A 19,969-nucleotide genomic window follows, 5' to 3' on the forward strand; every position below is an offset into this window, starting at 1 on the left:
GTTTAAAACAGGGCCTTAAAGGAGTAAAAGGCACTTGATAAACAGGCCAGCCTTTTTGCATTTGAACCCTGTATAAAGCTCTTGGACTAGGTTTGTGTGTTTCTCTTGCACTACTGCAGTGGGTCGGTAGAGCTCAATGTGTAACTAATATTTTACACAAATATGTGTGAATACAAAGTTCCTCTGTTTCCTGCCCTTTGACCTTCTGCTTAGCCAAAGTAAAACAACAGTTTGGCCTGTGCAAGCTTTAAATTCCTGAAAACTTAAGAGAAAATAATCAACCAGTGAGAAAAATACTACAGTGTACTCTCAAAGACCCCTGCCCTTCCTGTCTGTCACCAGCCCCAGAACCAGTGCCTGGGTACCTAGGTAACTTTTCAGAAAGGATTACAATGTGACTCCATAGGTGTTTTCACACAGAAAGTCTTTCCTTTCTCACCTTTTCTTAATTAATTTTTGCCAAAAGGGGTACCCCTATCATTTATCTGACAGAAGCTGCTTGCATATTCTTTGGGTCCTTCAGAGGAGAGCAGTGCCTTCACTTCCCTCTCGAGCACCTTGAAAGTTCTTATGTCTCATATATCTAAGGAAAGATCATGAATGACTGTACAGTCTCGTGGCGCTCCTGTCTCCAACTAAGCATCGACCATTCGCAGGCACTTGCACACGCGCAAGTATCTAGGAGGTTTAGAAACAAGGAAAAAAGGTTTAGTGCTCTGCTGCAATTCTCATCCCTCGTTGAGGACACCTAAAGGTTGCTAAATGCTGTAGGTACAAGTTCTACTTGCTTCTGCCTGAGAAACGCTCAGGTAACTAAAACATTCTGGATTTCACATGTCAGTACGCAGGGTAGGGTTATTAAATGAAAGGGAAGTATCTCTTCAAATTGGCCATGTGGAACCACATAATCTGTAAATAAACTGTCATTAAATACATGTTTTGAGCTGAGTGCTTATCTGACAGGATAACAGCCTTTTTCATTCCTGGGCCTCCGCCCCCATCCTGAGGCTATTGAGTTTCTACAAGTATTGAAGATATAAATAATACCTTTTAAAGGGGAGCTGGGAAGCATGTTCAGGTACGGATGCAGAAAGCTGGTGGCAGCACAACTGGACAAAGGTGGAAGGGTTGCTCACGTGGCGTGGAGCTCAGGATCTGACAAGTGTGTCACCCGTACTCCCTTGTGGTTGCTTGGCTTAGGACAGAGTGGGTAAGGAGGAGGTTGTCCCACTTTCCCCTTGTAAGAGGTGAAAGCAGCCTAACCCTGCAGTGTCCAGGGATGATTGGTCTGAGCAACAGGGTGTAGAGGATCCAGAGCTCAGAGCAGGAGAGTTTTGTGGTGCTGCAAATGAACAGCTCATATCTGTGTTCGTTTTCTTTCTCTGCCACACTCAGCAATGCCAGGTAAGTCCTTTCATGCTGCTGTGCCTTCCTCCAGCCTTCCCTTTCCGTAGGAGGGATCCATACAGGTAAATCTGTAGATAGCTGAGAACTGTGTTGTTGAAGAAGCAAGGCAGGAGATGCGCCCTGCCCGGGCAGCACTTATGCCGAGGGGATGCCAAGCTGGATGTGCCAGCTCTCCTGCCTCTGCCTGCTGCAGTGGCTGGAGGAGGCTGTAGGGAGCAAACATGAGGAGCTGAATGAAGTTGTGGGGAGGAGAGGAAGTGTGGGAGGAGGTGGCTGGCAGAGTCGTCTGTGTGGAGTCAGGGAGAGGACAGGGGGCCCACTGATTGCAGAGGGTGGGAGCGTGCCCTGGGCACGGGAGTCACTTGCTGTGAGCCTGCGTGAGAAATTCTCGGAGGCTGCAGTCATGGAAATTGTATTCACACGTAGAGATGGGCAGGGAGGAGGAGCAAGCCAGGCACGTAGATGTGTAAAGGGATGGAAAGAAATGTCCTGGATAACAGAAGAAGTTGAGGAGTCCCAGCACCAAATCGGTTATTGTGTGACAGCATTTTAGCATTTGGTTTTCAGTTCAAATATTGCATTCCCCAATGTCAGATAAGGTGGTGTCCAGGTGTCTGGTATCTACTTTGTGATAAGAAAGACAGCACTTCTGTCAGTGGAAGTTGCAGTGCAGAGACACATACTCCACCATCTCACTGCCAACAGGAGGAGCAAGGAACCAAGTTTTCCTGCTGGTGATGGACTCTGGGGAGGCACTGGAGGACCTGATTCTGGCTCCTTTGTCAGGCTTTCAGTCCGGAGGACTGAAGTGATCAAATAAGTTTATATGTGCTTGCATAAATCTATGGGGCTCCTTTATTTCCCAGACTTAATGACTTGGAGCTTTGTATTTTCAACCAGCTGATCAGCTTTAAAAAAAATAAATCTGCATTGAACTTCTGTTTTCTGAAACTGTCATCAAACCTCAGAGGTGAAGCAGTCCTTACAGTATTGATAACCAGGTTTTTTCCACAGTTTGGTTGGGTTTGATTGTTGCTTTTTTTTAAAAGAACCTTTTGCCTAGGCCTCCTCTTTCTAAAAGCCCGATTTGAATCCCTGCAGTGAAGCTATTGTTTCATTTTACTCCAGGGATTTAATTCTTTCTAAGGCATCTTGTCCGTGGTGCATGTCTGCAGCAGGCAGCAGCGCTGTGTGAATTTGCCCGGGCTGGGGCCGTCCCTGTTTCCCAGATCAGAGATAAGGGGCAACAAAACTGAACTAAAAAAAAAGAGAAACAAGGAGGAAAAGCATTTTTAATGCAATGCAAATATATAATGGCTTGGATTCTGCTTGTATGTTCTTTAAACATGTTCAGCTGGAGTTGAATATGAAATTATAAACTACCTGCCAGCAGCCCCACAGATTGTATCACAATTGGTTTTCCCCTTTACTGATCCATGTGTGCTGGTCTTTGTAGGTTAGGAAACTAAGCAGACAGACTGAATTTAGCATTAACTTGATTATCCATAGATTATCTTAATTTGAAGTGGCTGGCAAATGAGCCTGATGTCTTTTACTTTGTATTGGGTTGGGGTTTGGGTTTTTTAAAATTTGCATCTGTGTAATGAGTTGCAATAACAATATTACTTTGAGATTGTTAGACATGATGTTCACATTTAGCTTCTGTATCCTTTTTTTTTAATAGCTACATGTTTGCATGCTTATATCCCTTATTGAGCTAGTTAGAAATATATTAAGTTGCTCTGGTGAAAAATATAGCTAATACATTTCAGTGTTGGACTCTGCATCTGCCCTTATAGTTTCTCTCAATTAATTCTAGCTGCTCGTTCTGCAAAGTGGTACTGAAAAACAGCATCAAATCTTACTTGTGACAGATTGCCACATTACCTTTTTTTAACAGAGCCAGACTGAATATTAAAAATGTGTTGGAGAAAACACATTTATCTAATAAATTACCCAGGCTGTGCATGGAGTAATGGCAATGCAATAAATTACTCTTTCTGTACGGATCGGATAAGCTGCGTTCAATTTAAACGTCTGGCTGCATCACTGTCGTGCTGGTCAGGAACTCACTGGGGGCCTCTTTAACATTCCTGCACCCGTAAGTCATGGAGTCAAAATCCTCCTTTGCTTTGCCCTGAAACACAGAGTTTCTCTGACGTCTGTGCCTGCAGTTCTGCTGAGATCTCACAGTGGGATGCAAAACACCCGTTTGTACCCTTGGAGCAGCGAGTTTCAAGGCGCTGAGTGATGCAGATAATGTAGGTCTGGCTCGTGTGAGGGATGTGGTCATCTTGTGTGCCTGCCAGCATCCCCAGTGCCACATGCTGTTGCCAATTTATTGAGTATATGACCAAGCTAGCAGAGCAGTGCCAAGAGCTGTGCTCTCATAGCTCACCGACATTACTGGCTTGAGGGAGTGATCCAGGTAGCTGCTGCTTTCCCAAGGGACCAGCAGGACTGTTTCAGTATCACTTTGCCCATACCCCAGGATATAATGACCTATGTAATCATGGCCTGGCTTTCTGCAGAAACAAGAGGGGAACACAGAAGCTTGCTTTTGAAGGTTATGAGTGCAGTAGAGTGGCTGTTTTGCCAAACCCAAGCACGCTTAGACATTCATGAATGTAGGGCTTCTCCCACTCTGTCCAGTGTCAGCCCATAAGCTGTAACACAGTATCCAGATGGATTTATCCGACTGATCAGTCAGAACAGTTTAACCTCTCTGTTGCAGGTTTTAGCTAGCATTTCAAAGGAGGACATGCCCTAGAAGAGGTACAGAGGACTTGTCAGGCTGCAAATCTATCCTCTTAATTTGCAAATCTGTCTAAAGAGCAGCAGAGTATGACCATGTCAGGAAAGGGAATTTTCTGGCCTTTGGATGAACCATGGTGATGCAGTCTGAACTGCTCTAGAGCCAGGCTCAGTCAGGGGGCTGTATGCCAAGCCATGCATGGACAAAAGATAAGCTTCAAGTTTCCTTGCTGTCTCCTAGCTGGTGGAAGAACATCAGCTCCTTGTTTTCCTCCATATGATCCACTGTATGTGTGCCAGAGAAGATACCTGACCCCCCAGATGCCCAAGCAGCTATTTCCCATCTGCACTGGGTGCAGGGTAGCAAGATCACAGGAGGTGTTTCCTGACCCATGTTCAGCCTGGGACCACCCTTCGGATGGAGTTCTATTAGGTCCTAGTCCTTGTCTTTGTGTGCTGTCCTTCTCAACTTGCTCCCTGTTGATGTTCAAGGAAGTAAGAGCTCCTAGCAGGATCCGTGTATGCAAAACTGTCAGCTTTATAAAAGAACTTGAAAATATGGTGGGAAGAAATCTGTGTTTCTCTCTAGAACTAGGTAACACCTCTTGAATGTAGACTGCATGCATTACATTGTGTATAAAACATCCTGAGGTCAAGAATATGACTTGGGTTTATTTCTTTAGACATCAAGTATATTTAGTCAAATTAAAGGTGGGGGAATGTACTTCAAGAAAACACATGAGCAATGTTACACAAAGAAAATTTATTAGTCCACAGTGGAATGGTTGCCTCTTGAGTTATTTCCCAGGTTCTCATTATAGAGTAGTTGGATAGTAAAGTTAGGAGAGGTTGAACAGCTGAATTATGACCGTTGCTGCATGGAGGAATCTCACCTGCTTTATGTGGGCTGTAAAAGAAAATGGATAATGACATTTTAAAGACTTCAAAATATGGGAATCTTAACGGAGTGGTCCAGTATAACTGTCTTTTAGATGCTGTTTCTGCATAGTAGAATGGTACAAGAGCTGGTCTGTGGGAAATTTAGAAGGGACTTCTTACTTCTGTGGAGCTGGAGAGAGGCTTCAGATTTGCTACTATAAATTATGAAATAAAATAGTAAGTTAAAATGAAATGTTTTAGTTATTTCCTTGTTGAGTTCTTATGAAATCAATACCTTCCCTATGAAGCAGTTTGATTTCATGGCATCAACATTCCTTAACAGAAAGTTAGGCAATAAAAAAAAAAAAAAATCAGCAGCTTTTGTTAAAACACAAACTTGCAGAAAACAAACCAGCTGCAAGTCCATCCAGTGAGGATGGATCAATCACCTTGCTGCGTTACAGTCCTGCTAGTGCCTCTTCCAAGCAGGAACCCAAGAGGTTACTGTAAGCAAACCTGTGTATTTACAACAACAATCTCTTCACTGAAAGACTGGTGAAGCGTTGGAACAGGCTGCCCAGGGAGGTGGTGGGATCATGTCCATACTGTTCAAAAACCAGTATGTCCATCTTCAGGAGATGGTTTAGAGGTTATGGTGGTGTAGCACTGATGGTCTGGAAGGTCGTTTCCAACCGTGATGATTCTATGAACATGTCTAGCACTCACACAGTAGCTGGTGAAGGAATATGTATTTATCCTTATCCTGTTGGCTTTGCCATGGAGTCAGGGTGCACCGAAGGTCAAAGAGGCAGAAATCTCTGCAGCAGCTAATGATACCTGAGTCCTGGCAGGCTGAACATTGCCGTCTTGAAATGGTAGATGAGGTGCTTGGTCAGTAGTAGCCTGTGATTTTTCCACAGCTACCACTGAAAACCATCTCGCCTTTTTCTGGATTCTGGACACAAATGCTATTTTGTCTCAAGAAATGCAGTGCAAAAGGACTTTTGTACCATCTCTTGTGCTCCAGCCCCTCCTCAAAACCAGTAAGAAACATTACCCCACAGTACTCTGCTGGTCAAAGCGGTTGTTGTAACAGAGCTTGTTATGAGTAAAAGTGTTGGGTCAGTGGTTGGATGCAGGTGATGCTGTTCCTGACTCTATGTGGGCCCAGGACAGCACCAGTGCTGTGGGGGGATTCTTGCACAACCAGCTTTGCTGCTGAGGCTGTAAACTTCCAGGCTTACTAAACTGAGATAACTTGCAAAGGAATGTTCTTTCTTTGTCTGAAAGGGGAGTCATGTTTTGGCCTAAAACTGTAAATTGTTTTGGGGATGCTTATAGCAGGGAATCCTGTCAGACCAGGGCAGTGCCCCATGGATGTGAACTTCTTCCTTGAATCTTTTATTTTTACATACAATGTTTCTTTTACCTGTATATTAATACTTATTTTCTGTATTTTCAAGTACTTTGAATATAAGTAGCTTCTAGTTGTGAGTGCAGGTGCTTCATTTGGTATCTGCAGTAGGCATCAAAGTGTGTACTGAGAGTATGGCTACAAAACCTTCAGTGTTGTTGAGACCCATATTGGCATCATTATCACTGAGGGTCCTGGTCCCACCCGTGGTTTATAGAAGTGCAAAACCTCAGAAATTAGTTTGGAGGTGGCAGGCTGCTTCTCCCTTTAGCCTGCCTGGGATGGGGATGCATTTTTGGGGAAAAAAGGGAGCTGAGCTGTCTTTAGGGCCACCAGACCCGTGTGGTGTTCCTTGTTCAGTGCACCTCAGATGGCGCAGGGCACATACACTCTCCTCATGTCTTGGCTTTATGGAAATGCGTATGTACATTCAGGAAGCATGTTGTGTACTTTTGCAGATGAAAGACAAGCTGTACAAAGTATGTTACTGACAGCATTGCAAACGATAGAAAGGTGCAAAAACTACAGGAGGCTTTCCACATCCATCTGGTTGAGGAGTTATCTGGATGATTTATGTAATCATTCAACATCCATCAAAGTCCCAAGTTTAGATAGTAACTTACTTTGGAGGAATCATTTGTGAAAGCTTCATGATTTTCTAGCTAAAATACTGTTTTAAAAAATAAATGCTTAGGAAGATTTGCTTGGTTTGTTTTGCAAGCATGAGTATGGAAGGCAGAAAGGAAGGGTAGTCATCTCTGTTCTGCACCAGGCAAGAGAAAGTGGTTATCTAGGCTTTTGTTTCTGTGATTTCCTGGTTTCTGTGCAACAGGTCCTGCAATTCAAGTTGTCCTCAGTGCTGCAACTGTCTCCATACAACAGCTGAACTTCCATTCCAGATGGGTTACAATGCAGCAAGCAGAGCTGAGTTTCAGGCTGTAAATCTGAATTTCTTGCACTCTTTCAGGTTTTAATTCTATTTCAGGTTACTTGCAGAATATTATTTGTATGATTTGAGTAGTCAGTGTGAATCTTGTGGCGTACGTGTGCAGGCAAGGGAGAGGGAGATTTTCTAAGTGTTCAGTGTTCACATGGGCATAAACAGGTGGGTTTCCAGCAGAGACATTTGCATTTGAAAACCTGCTCTAAACGGGCTGGGCTTTCCCAGGAGAAGCTGCACCAGCAGTGAAACGCAGGGATCGATCAGCATAGAATTGTGTGAGCATTTGATGGGCAAAATGTTGTGGTATAAAGACAGGGCCCAAGAATAAGCTCTTTGTGGCTTTGTTTCATTCTTGAAAACTGTGACTGAGAGGCTTTTATCATTTAAAAAAAATTAATCAGCCACATTTTGGCTAACCTGGAAAATGCTACAGTATCCTTTGCAACATTCTAAGTGCCGTGTCTTTAACCCAGTTTTGATACTTTAAAAAAAATTAATTTATGCCTGCTTATATTTCCCCAACTCTGAAAGTAAAGTAATATCTGAACCTTTCCTTCAGTCGCAGAGTTGAAAGCATGTGTGGTTCAGTGTCCATAAGGATAAACTCAAAGCAACTTGCATTCTCTGTGTTTTCTTTCTTTCCTAATTTTAACCAAGGAAAACATTCCCTTACTTATCTCAACACTTCTGTTTTGGGAAAAACAGAAAAACATGCCTCGTTTTTCGGGCCACCTTCCTTGTGGTATTTGGAGTTTATTTTAATTCTTAATCAAATGAGCTGTCCAAGAAATGAACGTGAAGAACCAGACGCACAACCAGTGTTCAAACGCACACCAATGGGGACACCTGGTGGAGACACTACGAGTTGCCCAGGACACCCTGCGTGAATCCCACCACAGGGTGAGCAGGAGTCAGAGAGATCCCTATGATTGTTTTTAACTGCAGCAACTATGAGATAACTCCCTTTAGTTTATCTGCCTGATGCTGACGGCTCCCTCGAAGCATCCTGCACTTGCTGCTGGCCAGGAGTACAAGCATGCTGTTGTGGTGCTGGCACGCAGCGAGTGGTGTGCAAGCACCTGATTCCTCAGTGTCTGTTGTTTAATGTGACTCAGGACAAAGCTGCAGTTACTACAAACCTGTTTGTTTCTTGCTGCTGCAGAGGTTTCCATGCTCAAGGACTCTTAGATAAGCCCTGTAGATACTTATACACGTCAACAGGACATGTCTTAAATGTGGAGGACGATGTGGGACGGTTAGGTGAAGATCCAGGACCACATCTACTCATAGCAGCAGGGCAAAGATTACTTCTCTGAACTGGATCCTGCTCCACACCATATGAGATGCTCCAGTCCTGACAAGCAGCAACTCAAGTTACTGATAATGTTTTTCAGTCTGCAGCAGAAGTCCTAGTCCTCCTCCAGCAGGCAAGGCCTGCCTTCCCACTCTCCTGGAAGAGTGACCTTGGGAGGGGCCGTGGTGAGTTCAGCAGCTCTTGCTGCCTCCATCAGTGAGCTTGGTCAGGGAGAGGGGCACTGTGCTTGCCACCGCTTTTGGAAGTGGGCACTACTCGGTTCATCCCTGGGGCACTGCACCTGTGTCAGACGAGGGATCCCAGGCTGCTTCCCTGTATGTACTGTGAAAGCTTTGCCTGGCATGGGACAAGCACAAGATCTGAGGACAAAGCAGTCAGATAGGCAGCATTATTGCACGCGTGCTCCAGGAGCTGTGTGCAAGCGGAGCCTGCTTTAATTGGTGTGATAATGGCCGTGGTTGGTTGTTTTACTTCTAGCTTGCTCTGAAAACGAGCATTAGCCTTTCCTGCAACGGGGCAGCAATGTACAGATGGGCTCTGGTCTGCCTTCTGGCATGTGCCAGCTGTGGAACATGGGATTATCTGGGTGTTTTGTCTTTCTAAGTAGGAGAAGAGGAGAAGAAAGGAATGCTTACAGTCTTGAAGAGAGAAGGACAATTTCTGGCTCTTTTGTTTTGATGCAGCCTATTCTGACAGAGAGTGAAATTTATAGCCTACTGGTTTTCTCATTGTTTGGGAGAGAAGGAACATACTAATTATAATTCTGCACCAGAGCCACCAGACAATTGGGAGAGAAAGTGACTTTGACTTAAACCATCACAATGGGCTGCAGACTGTGGAATTTTATTAGATATAGAAGTATATTATTTGTGTTTCATTTAATAATTTATTTTATTGGCATTTCTGTGTTGGGTTTAATATCAAAACAGGACACCATTTTTTGCCACAGAACTCAAGAGGGCAGTTTTTAGGTCAGTGTTTGAAGTCAGATGGCTCAGTGAGACCCCTTTCCTGCTTCAGTCACTTGAACACTCAGAGGCTCAGCAGAGCTGGCTGGAGGTAGTCGCTGTGAGCAGCCACCAGTGACTGTCCTGCTCCACAGCAGAGGTTCCTGCCTGACAGCGGTCAGGAGCAGGTGCTAACAGAAGGAATATTCTAGCAGACTTTTTGGACTAAATATTTCTTGCTTCTCTTTCTTGCAGAAAACACCTTTTGCAGTGGTGACCATGTATCATGGCACAGCCCGTTGGACAACAGTGAATCTAGAATCCAACATATGTTACTGACAGAAGACCCTCAGATGCAGCCGGTGCAAACTCCTTTTGGGGTTGTTACTTTCCTACAGGTATGACCCAGCAATGGTGGCTCTAACTGTCACCTCCTGGGTGTGGAATGTGGTTAACATCCAATTTAATTTGCGTTAAGTCAAATGCTTATTATCCCATCTTCCACCTTTCTTCCTTATTTGATTTCCATGGATCTCATCTTTGAATTGTTATCCTGGAGATAATCAGTAAGTGCTTTGGCAGAACTGAGCAACAGCATGCTCAGCTCTCAGGATAAGAGGTCTGTCTGATGCTGAGAAGGTTTACATCCTGAAACAGACCTGGACTTGAATGTTGCATTACTGCTTTGAAATTTCAGGCATGAATATAGGGGGGAAAATATAAATGAAACACTTTTAAAAGGTAATGTAGAGCCAAATTAAAATTAAATCTATGGCAGTATTGGTAAGTGACCCACTGGTTTGAGTTCCAGGGAAAGAAGAGTTTGGAGTAGGTCTCGGGAATTCCTTTACCATTATTTATTGGCAGAAAAGTAGCTTGCAGTGTTGACCCAGAGATTTTGTAGAGAATAAGTGAGTTTTCCTGTATTGATCTACTGTTTAAGAAAAGTTCAGGTTTGCTTTGCAAAAGAAACATTTAAAGAATCCCTTGTGATTTAACCCTGCTGTTCAGTGAGGGGAGCTTCCTTGGCCAAACAGGTTTGCTTGCTTTCCCAAAGTCCTCCTTCTCAGTGACGTCTCTTAAATATGGGCTGCTGTGGATGTTTTAGAATTTCATGTGGAGTTATTGAGCTTAGTGAGAGTGCTGGAGCTCTCACCAAGTTACACCAACCACTGATTTCTCCCTGCAAGTATCTGTATTTTACAATTTAAGCTTCAGGTTGCTCCCATTTGCCCTTGGCTGTAGTTGCAACATGGAAGGAGAAGCTCCCTTAGTACCGCAGACCTGCACAAGGCAACTGCTGTGCAAGGACAAGGGCTTTCCTCAGTCTTCTGAGGTGTTTTATCAACAAGAGACAGGTGTGGGATTAATCAGTGAAAGGTGTGTTGTGGGACCTGAAAGCAGAGCAAGCAAGCCAAGCTAAGCAAGGTGGTTCCTGGCTGACTCCCCAATTAGTGCTACGTTAGTCCACATATCTTCTTTAGTGCCCAGCTGTCCTGATTCAAAGGACAGTCAGCTTGTTGGATCCTGAGGCTCTTGGCCTCTGATTTTCCACAGCACATACAGTTGACTTGTTTTTCCCCTTTGTTAGATGCTTGTTGTTATGGATTTGTTTTGACCCGTGAGGATAAACGATTACAATAAAGAAAAAGAATGAAAACAAAATAATTTTCTGTTTAGAGTTTTGCTGTTTGTATGTAATTAGTGAATGAAAGCCCAGGGAGGGGTGGGCTGAAGCAAGGGTGATTCAGATGTTCGTGGAGGAAGCCTGGGAGATGGGTGGGGATGAAGTGCATCTGCAAGGGCTGGGTCCAGAGAAAATGAGCTCTGCAAGGGGCAGGGTGGGTGTGCAGAACCTCGATGGTTTTCCAGTGCAGATACGTGTTTGCATCAAAGGCACATCACACACTTCTGTTTGCTGCTCTTCAGAATTTAGTTTTCAGGTTTTTTTCTTTTCTGATACAACATCACTTGAACAGATTTTGACCAAAAAATCAATGTTGGAAATGGCTTAGAGTGTCGAGGAAGAAAATATAGAAAGCCATGGCTAAAATAATCATTATGCTCAGATGCAGAAGCCGTTGGTTGACTGATGAGGAAAAAAACTGCTGCCTTCTATCAGCTGGAGGGTGTTTCACCCCTTCATTTGAAGCGGCTGATCTCAGCTGCTGTGAGAGGGACATCTGGTATTGCTCAGTGTGGCAGCTCCCATCCTGAAAAGCAAACACATCCTGCCTTGCACAGGAAGGCAGAAGTCTGCAGTTGCCTGTAGTGCTGAGTGGATTATGTGATGTGTAAGCGGCTTTACTCTGTGGTGCTGGGTAAGATGTAACCAGCCAGCAAGCTAGCACAGTGAGTAGGTCAAGGATTTATGAGCACCAAAGCACTCCCTTGTGACAGTGGGTCCTTTGCTTGATGGAAATTGCTGGTGCAGTATTACATTTGCCCTTAGCAATTGGCTGACAGAGCAGTGTGTTGTGTGTGCTCAGCCCCTGGCCTGTCCTGTGGACTAAGCTGCAGAGTGAGAACCCACTAGTGTTCACTAGTGGATCCTCAGCAAACCCTCCCCATAGTTAAGTTCATATGTTATGCAAGATTAAATGTTACCTATCCAGGGCACTCCATGTAGTAAGTGTGGAGAGGGGGCAGAAGGAATTGCAGAATCCCTCTGATACCTCAGGCTCCATTTGTCCTTGCTCATCTAGTTATTTTAAAGAAATGGAGCTTCTCTGTACCTGCACGGTTTGATCCAGCACAGCATGGCACACTTTCTCTACAGTTCTTGCACAGTTCCCATTCAGTGTAGAATCTCTGTGTTCATTTATTGCAGATTGTTGGGGTTTGCACTGAGGAACTTCATGCAGCTCAGCAGTGGAACGGGCAAGGCATCCTGGAACTGCTTCGGACTGTCCCAGTGTAAGTGCCCATATAGCCCATCTAGGGGAGCGTTCCCTTAGAGCACGATTCAGTCGTTTGTTTTTATTAACAAACTTTAACTTGCTGATGGAACTTATTTAATTCTGTGCTGTAGCAGGAGATGGGAATTCATTGCAGATCTGTTCTCACGCACAGGCGCTTAGATGGCAAATTAATGCATGTGGAAGTCCACATGTTCAGGGTGAAACAGAATGAGGTCTTGAAAGCTTAATTTCCTTCCTCTTACTGCCTGCAGCATTTTCTCATTGGTTCTTCCTGAGGGAGCTGGGTTAACTGTTACTGGTGACCTCTGGAGTTCAAATGAAAGGAAGGAGAGGGTCTGACTTCCAGTGCCTAGCAAAGCTTGCGTGCTGTCTGAAAGTGAGAAAGTCACTCTCAAACTGGCCCTGCTCTTGGTGGGCCAATTTGCAGCAGGAGGATTGATCATGCAAGTGAAATTCATTGTTATTTCTTCCATGACAAAACAAACACGACAGTGGGTTAAGGAGGAGATGGGGTTTAAAGGCTAAATGATAAGTTGATGCTTTATTTGCTGCCAGGTTGCAGGTAAACTGTTTTGTGTTGCAGGTGTTTTGTTTAAATATTTTTCTCTTGTTTTAGTGGAGGTTATTATTTAGCTGTGTTATTGTAGTTCAAAAGGTTTTGGTTTATTTTTAAACAAAATAGTTCTGAATATGTTTTCCTAGGCACAGTAGTACACTAATGTCACAATGGCCTTTGATTATTTGTAAGAGCTTTTGCTGCTGGACTACTTAAACTTGAACTCCCTAATTCTTCCTTTTGGGCACACGTGCAGATAATTCATGTGAGTGCCCTAGAGCAGAGTGAACAAAGCTGCAAGCTCTGTTTCTGGGACCCCAAGACAATAAAAACTGCCTGCAGCTCCTGTGGCTCCCCTAAGTCAATACAGATAGAGCACCCCTCTCCTCCGTCTGTTCTCATCTTGGTTTCTGGCTTTTGTGCTGTGGTACAAGCACCTTTCCAAGAATAAAATAAAACCCAAATGTGTGTGATGTGAAGGGAAACCTGCAAACTACTGAGCTCTGCTGATGGTGGAGTCAGGGTAAAAGCCTCTCGCATCCTGGGAAGGAGCTGAAGCAGGTCACACCTCTGCAGTTAATAGTTAACAGCTTCCAAAGTGATGCAAAGAAGAGAGTGGCCATCAACACATCTGAAAAGCTATAAAATACTAACTTTTATTGCTCCCACTCCAAGTGCTTCAAGAGACTGTAACGCAGACAAGGCCAGAGGAGGGGGCTTGTGACTACAATAACAAAGTATCTCATGAAAAACATGAAAAATGTTACGGCAATTCCAAAAGACTTCTTAAAGTGGAAAGCACCAGCTAAGGCTGACTTCTGCAGTCTGCCTGCACTGTGACCCAAAGTCTCAGAGTAGCTCATCTTCTCAGTAATCTGTTTTTTGTCACCTTTGTTGTGAAACATCTTGACCTGACTTTTATTGCTAATGAAAGCAAAGATTTCCCTGAATCATTTGAGTAACTCAACCATTAAGTACCAACCAGGTAAGACATCTATTGTGAGGATATTTATCAGAGCAATAGGCTTTTTATGGTACTCAACCCAACTGCCCATCTCAGCAAAAAAGCGTAGTCCTGTTGGGACCCTGCTGCATCTTTATATATGTAACAGGCATAAATCTTGACACCCCCACTCCTTGTCCTTCTTTCTTATACCTAGGCTACACTGAACTTCTCTGTCCCAGTTCAGTTACCTGTACGATTAAATCCCAGTTCAGTCATGTATGGCTAAGTGGGCCCACACAGGGCACAACCCATGTCAGTCCTGACTGCTTTGCAAGACTTGGTGGTGCCAGGTGCCAGGCAGATAACAGCAAGGTCATGGAGGGCTTTTGTTATGTGTCTGGGAAATGTAAAGGACAAATGCATGCTATGGGATGTATACACAACATAAAAGGGCTTCTAGGATTGTTTGAAACTTGTACTTGTGCTTCCTCCCAGTACAGGCCCACTCTGAAGACTCTGTTGGAGAGTGCTAGCTAAAGGGGGTGTCTGGTTCATTACCTTTCTTGCTTTCTTCTAGGGCTGGGGGCCCCTGGTTGATAACAGATATGCGGAGAGGAGAGACGATATTTGAGATTGACCCACATCTGCAAGTATGTCTTTAGTTTGTAATGCTCCATGTCTTTTCTGGTATCCAGGGAGAATTGGTTTAATGGTATAAAACAGTTCTGTTATTTTCTGTAAAGGTGCTGTGATCTTCTCAATTTTTGCAATACTCCTGGAAAAGTCTTAGAGACTCCCTTTGCCCAGTTAGTGGTGTTTCAAGAGTGCACGTGTCCAGCCCCAGGTGGCTGGCAGCTCTAGGAAGAAAGTTAGAGAAGGGAGACCAGGAAAACAATCTCATACATGAGACAAGTTGGTAAGATATGACTGCATGTTTTAGAAAGGAGGAAAATAAAAGCAGATAAAAGAACATAGAACAATAAAAAGTTTAGATATGGTATATCAGGAAATTCCTCCTTTGTTTTATATGCAAGCATATGGAGATACAACATGCAGAAAACTCAAAACCAACTAAGGAATATTTTTTCACAGTAAGTGTGACAGTGTAGCTATTCCTGTAGGATGTCACTTGAGGCCAAGTGGTTACCGTGGTCTGAGAAATAATGGGAAACCAAAAGTATCTTGTGCAGTTATTAATAATCCATGCAGGAAGATATATTAAACATTCTTCTTCAGAGTTCAAGTTAATTTCTGAACTTTAAAGATCAGAACGGGACCTCTATGGAGGGGTTACCATCCCATAGACTGTGTGGCTGATCTGTGCCTTTGGGAGACCGTTTTGCATCCTTTCAGCAGAGTTACGGTACTGGAGCACGTGGGTTCCAGGCAGATCCAGTGTGGTGCTGACCATGTTTCAGTGAACCACTGAGTATTTGCCTTTAACAGAGAACTCAGGGCTTAGCCCAGTAGGGCGTGTGCGTACGTACACGTTTTGTACAAGCTGTTGCATTTGCTTATGGTCTGCGTGTCTGCATCTGATTACCCTCAGTTGCCTCGCAGCATCTTTTATTTTGAAAGCTTAAGAACAAAACCAATTTCTACTTTTACTGTTTTTAAGGATTTGTTCATCTAAAATAACCCCAGTCTGACACACACACACACAATGTTCCACAAATGTCCCACAGTGTGGGAGCCAGTACAAATGCGAGTCCTATAAAGTTCTTGGGTGCTTTAAAATTTTGCCCTCTCCCCTCCTGGAGGGTGTTTCTGTTCTCTGCACACGGGTGATTCCTCGTGATAACAGGGTTTTCTTCAATTTACTGTAAATGAAAAGGCGCTCAGCTTACTGGAATCTGAGTCAGCCAAGGCAAGTTAAGGCAAATAAAGAGTACCTCTGCCTTAGTGTGTCCTGCCACTGAAAGCTCCTATGTCTGTGGTCTTTCCGGACTTCCTCACATTGAAGACATTCCTGTTTCTGTTCTCTCTTGCCCTTGCAGTAGTGCGTATGCGTGTGTGTGTGTGTGTGTGTGTGTGTGTCAGCCCAAAGACAGCAGTGGAAGATAGGTGGAGGGGAGGGAGGGAGCAGGCAGAGAAAATGGACAACTTTCTCGGGAACAGGCAAGCATGTTGCCTGCCTGGGAAGCAGGCAGAGCTTGTTTTGAGGCTGCATTGTCTCTTGTGGGAATTGATTGAGGCCTAAACCCAGCCCTGGCAGCAGCAGCTGTACTTTCTGTTCGGAATCGCTGAGAATGGATCCCAACTAAGATGTCATCCCAGGATGTCGGTAATTAATGCTGTGGCAACGCTAGCTGTTTGCTGTTCAGCCAGGCTTCCCTGTAGGTCATTCAGATTTCCCTGGCAGCACTGTCAAACAATCCCTGTTGGTCCTCAGCTCTGCACTGATTCTCAGTGCTTTGCTTCTGTTTTAGCAGATATCTCAGAAGAGAATAAAGCTGATTTGAATTTCCTGAGTTGCGGTTGCCGCTCTGCGGGTCACGCTGCAGTGCTCTGGCTCGTTTAGAAAAGGGATCAATGACTTATAAGAGCCTCAGAGCATCCCTCCCACATGCTGAGAGGAAAATGGGACAGAAACATCCTTTCTTTGAGGAAGGAAAAAGCTGAACCTCCTTTGCCCTGGGCTCCTCCAGGCTGCCCTTTCAAGGGAGGAAGAACAGCCCCTCAGCCCAGGCACATCTTTGCTGGCTAAAGATGGGGTAAAAAGCTATGTGTTTCTCCAGCTGAGAGCCTGCACTGGTTTGGGGTTCTTATTTGGTTTTCCCCCTTCACCATCAATACTTGCAAATGTTATAAAACAAGCATGCAAATTAGGCTGCCGTAGGCCAGCTCATTTCCACCGGCCCCCCTTGTTCTCCAAGGGATGCCAACAGAGCAGCACTTCTTCCCCTGAGGAAGTGCTCTGCAAAGCAGCTGAGATGCAGATGACAAGTCCCTTTCCCCCTCCCCCAGGCTCAACTGCGTCTGTGAGCAGGGGCTCTGGCTGTAGGGATGGAGGAGCCTGTCCCACCAGAGCCTCTGCTTGATGGAGTCCTCAGGGCCTTCTGGGTTCTTCTGCTTGCTGCTCAGGGGCAGATTTGGTGCTCTCATGCTTCCCCAGTCACTGAAATGAAAAATAACCTTGCTGACAAGTTAAAGCTCCCCATGCCAGCTGATCTGGGTCCTCACTCAGCGCCGCGGAGGGCCCCTGAAGGCACCACGTGCTAAATCTCACTTAGAGCATTGTTTGCATATGTAGGATCGGATGTATTTTTATTTCTTTTTCCACAACTTCTATTTCTGGGTGAAACAACTAATTTCATGTTTAGGATATAACAAAAGAAAATCCCAGCAGATGTATTATTTCTCAGATTTTCCCATTACGTTTCCACAGACGCCAGTTTCCACTGACGCCGGCGGAAGATCCCAAAGAGCAGTCAGTCATTCAGGGAGTGAGGCAGGAGGAAGGCAGTTTCTTGAATGCTTAAATCTGACAGGACTGCTCTGGTCCTGCCCGCAGCCAGCAGGCTTCTGCCTCCACTCTTGGGCCAAAGAGCCAGTTTAGGGAGGTGATCCAGCTCAAAATAAAAAGGACTTAGCTCAAGGGAAGGGGTAGAAGCACACGAAGACGCGACTGCGGCCACGTTGAATTACATCACAGCGTGCACAACTGCTGTGCAACCGCACCCAGGCTGCTCGTGCTTATCTTTGAGCTGCTCAGATCTTCTCTTGAATGCTCACAGGAACAGGCAGCGCTCCTTCTAGGGCAGCCAGCGCAGCTGGGCAAGGGGGGTGGGGGGGGGGGTGGGGGGGGCATGTCTGGGGCTTCGTACAGAAGCTGCAGATTTTGCAGAGTGCTGGATGCGCCCATGGTCTCTGGACTCCAGTGGCAGGGTCAGGCTGGAGGGTGGTAATAATGAGCGGGGAGATCCGCTCCCGTTGTGCGTAACGCAGCTCGGCCCTTTCCTCGAGTTCCTTGTCCCGCAAGCGGGGGGACTCAGCGCTTGTGTTGAGGCAGCCCAGATGTATGCAGTGAGATGGATGGAGACCTTGCTGGGCCGCTGAGTGCTGTGGGAAGTGACACCCCTTCAGAAGAGGGGGAAAATGAGCCGGGTTGATTTGGTGCCAGAGGAGAGGTGATAGTGGTCAGAGCAGCCATTCCTCGGTGTGGCTCAGTCCTGAGTTTGTTCAGCTCAATATTACCCCCTTGTGGGATGCAGGTGGAAATTCAGACGAACCCCCGTTTCCCCAGCAGGTAGGTGTCCTGTGAAACTTTGGGCTGTGGTTCAGGGCAGGCTTGCAGGCAACAGATGCACGTGTCCTTGAGAAAACGCTTGGTGCCTGAGAGTATCCAGCTTGCTTGTGGCTGGTGTGTGGCACCTTCCTGGAGACCCAGACGGTGTTTACGTGCCTGGAAAGTCCAACTTGCGAGGGAGGGAATTTGTGTATTTTGCTGATAAAGAAAGCAATGCAAAAGCTTTGACATTGAGCACAGAGCTGTGTCTCCTTGCACGTTTGTCCTTTGCTGAACACCCCAGCACACTGAAGAGCAGTTTGCAAATGATGTACTCTTGTGAATGATGAGTGTGTCTGTGAGCTGCTTTCATTGTGGGAGTGTTTGGTAAGCTTGAAAAGAGAACTTAAGTTTAATTATTCAGGGGTTTGTTACCATTGATGTCTAATAGGTAGACTGTCAGACTGTGCTTCCCACAAGAGTGCATAATGTAGTGCCATAACTGCTTTGGGTTGGTGTAAACTGGAGGCAACACGTGAAGGAGGAAAACCCTGCATACCCCAGGCCATTGATTTTCACCTCTGCTGATTTTTCACCTGCTTTGTGCCTGCTGGGGCCCCATAGCGAAGCACTGGGAAAAGGGTAGGAGTTCAGACCAACCTGCTTTGGAAAAGGTTTGTTCCAGTTTAGACCAGCTCCCTGATTTGGCTCAACGTGCAGTTGCTGTTAGCTGATGCATCAAAGCACAGGGGCCAGAGAACGGAAACAGGCCACAAGTGGGGGACATGCAGGAGCTGCTGAAGGCTGGGTTGAGCCAGAGAGGGTTCCAGCTTAGGTTCAAGCTGCACCCAAAAAAGTCTTGGGGTTTTGGATCTTTTCAAGCAGGAGAGAGTCGACAAAGGGATTGAGACAGATGGCTCAAACCTGAGTGGAGTGAGTGCCAAATGTGCCTGGGATGATCTCAGCCGGCCCCCGGAGGATGATGAAGACAGCAGGAGCATTTGCATTGGGACCCAGCCACGGCGGCTCTCTGGGAAAGGTAAGAGGTCCTGGGCCCTGTTGCTGTCATGACCTTTCAGTGTGTTTTCTGGTGGGTCTGGGCAGTGGGCTGTGAGTCATGTGGCATCTTGAGGTTCATAACAAACACCACATTTTAGTATGTCTCAGGGGAACAACACGAATTTTGGTGTGGCCTCTTTGAGGAAGGCAGGAGAGAGGGAACAAGATTCTGAATGGTTTTGTCTAAATGTATCTTTAAGGGTTTTTTGCTATTTCTGATTAAATCTGCAAATTTAAACTGAGCAGTGGGTTGAACTAGGACTGCAAACACCTGCAAGGTGAAACAACTTCATTTTCCCAGGCTGTGCTTCCTTCTTAACACTGTCGCATCTGGGTGGTAAGTTGGACAGACACTGCATGTTGCTGTAGCTGAACTCAAGTGATTCGTGCAAACAAGGAACTCTGGAAAGAAGAAATAAAATATGGAGTTCCCCTTTGCAGTGAGATGCCATCTCAGGGTACAGATGTCACAGCCATTAGACATGCTTGAAATTCTGCATCTTATCTTTCATATGAGTGAAGTAATGTAAAATTTGAGGACTTGAGATTTCCTGGAATTAACTGTACTTTCCACAGGAATGGTATCTTACCTGTTTTTAA

General features: G+C 45.3%; 1 protein-coding gene across 2 annotated transcripts in view; it reads left to right on the forward strand.

Annotated features, from left to right (window-relative positions):
• SUFU (SUFU negative regulator of hedgehog signaling) overlaps positions 1-19,969 on the forward strand; it is a gene marked incomplete at its 5' end in the record, with an annotated part of 89,528 nt that overhangs the window by 39,666 nt on the left and 29,893 nt on the right. Inside the window, 4 exons of one of the 2 annotated variants that reach the window (XM_084264507.1) lie at positions 9,915-10,057; positions 12,490-12,575; positions 14,660-14,732; positions 19,193-19,349. In XM_084264507.1, coding sequence (XP_084120633.1) covers positions 9,915-10,057; positions 12,490-12,575; positions 14,660-14,732; positions 19,193-19,349 — 459 coding nt within the window. The remainder of the gene's footprint in view (positions 1-9,914; positions 10,058-12,489; positions 12,576-14,659; positions 14,733-19,192; positions 19,350-19,969) is intronic. The other variant, XM_084264508.1, reaches the window with a different exon arrangement.

This window comes from Gallinula chloropus, assembly GCF_964237585.1.
Source record: "Gallinula chloropus genome assembly, chromosome: 5".
Classification (NCBI taxonomy): Eukaryota; Metazoa; Chordata; class Aves; order Gruiformes; family Rallidae; genus Gallinula; species Gallinula chloropus.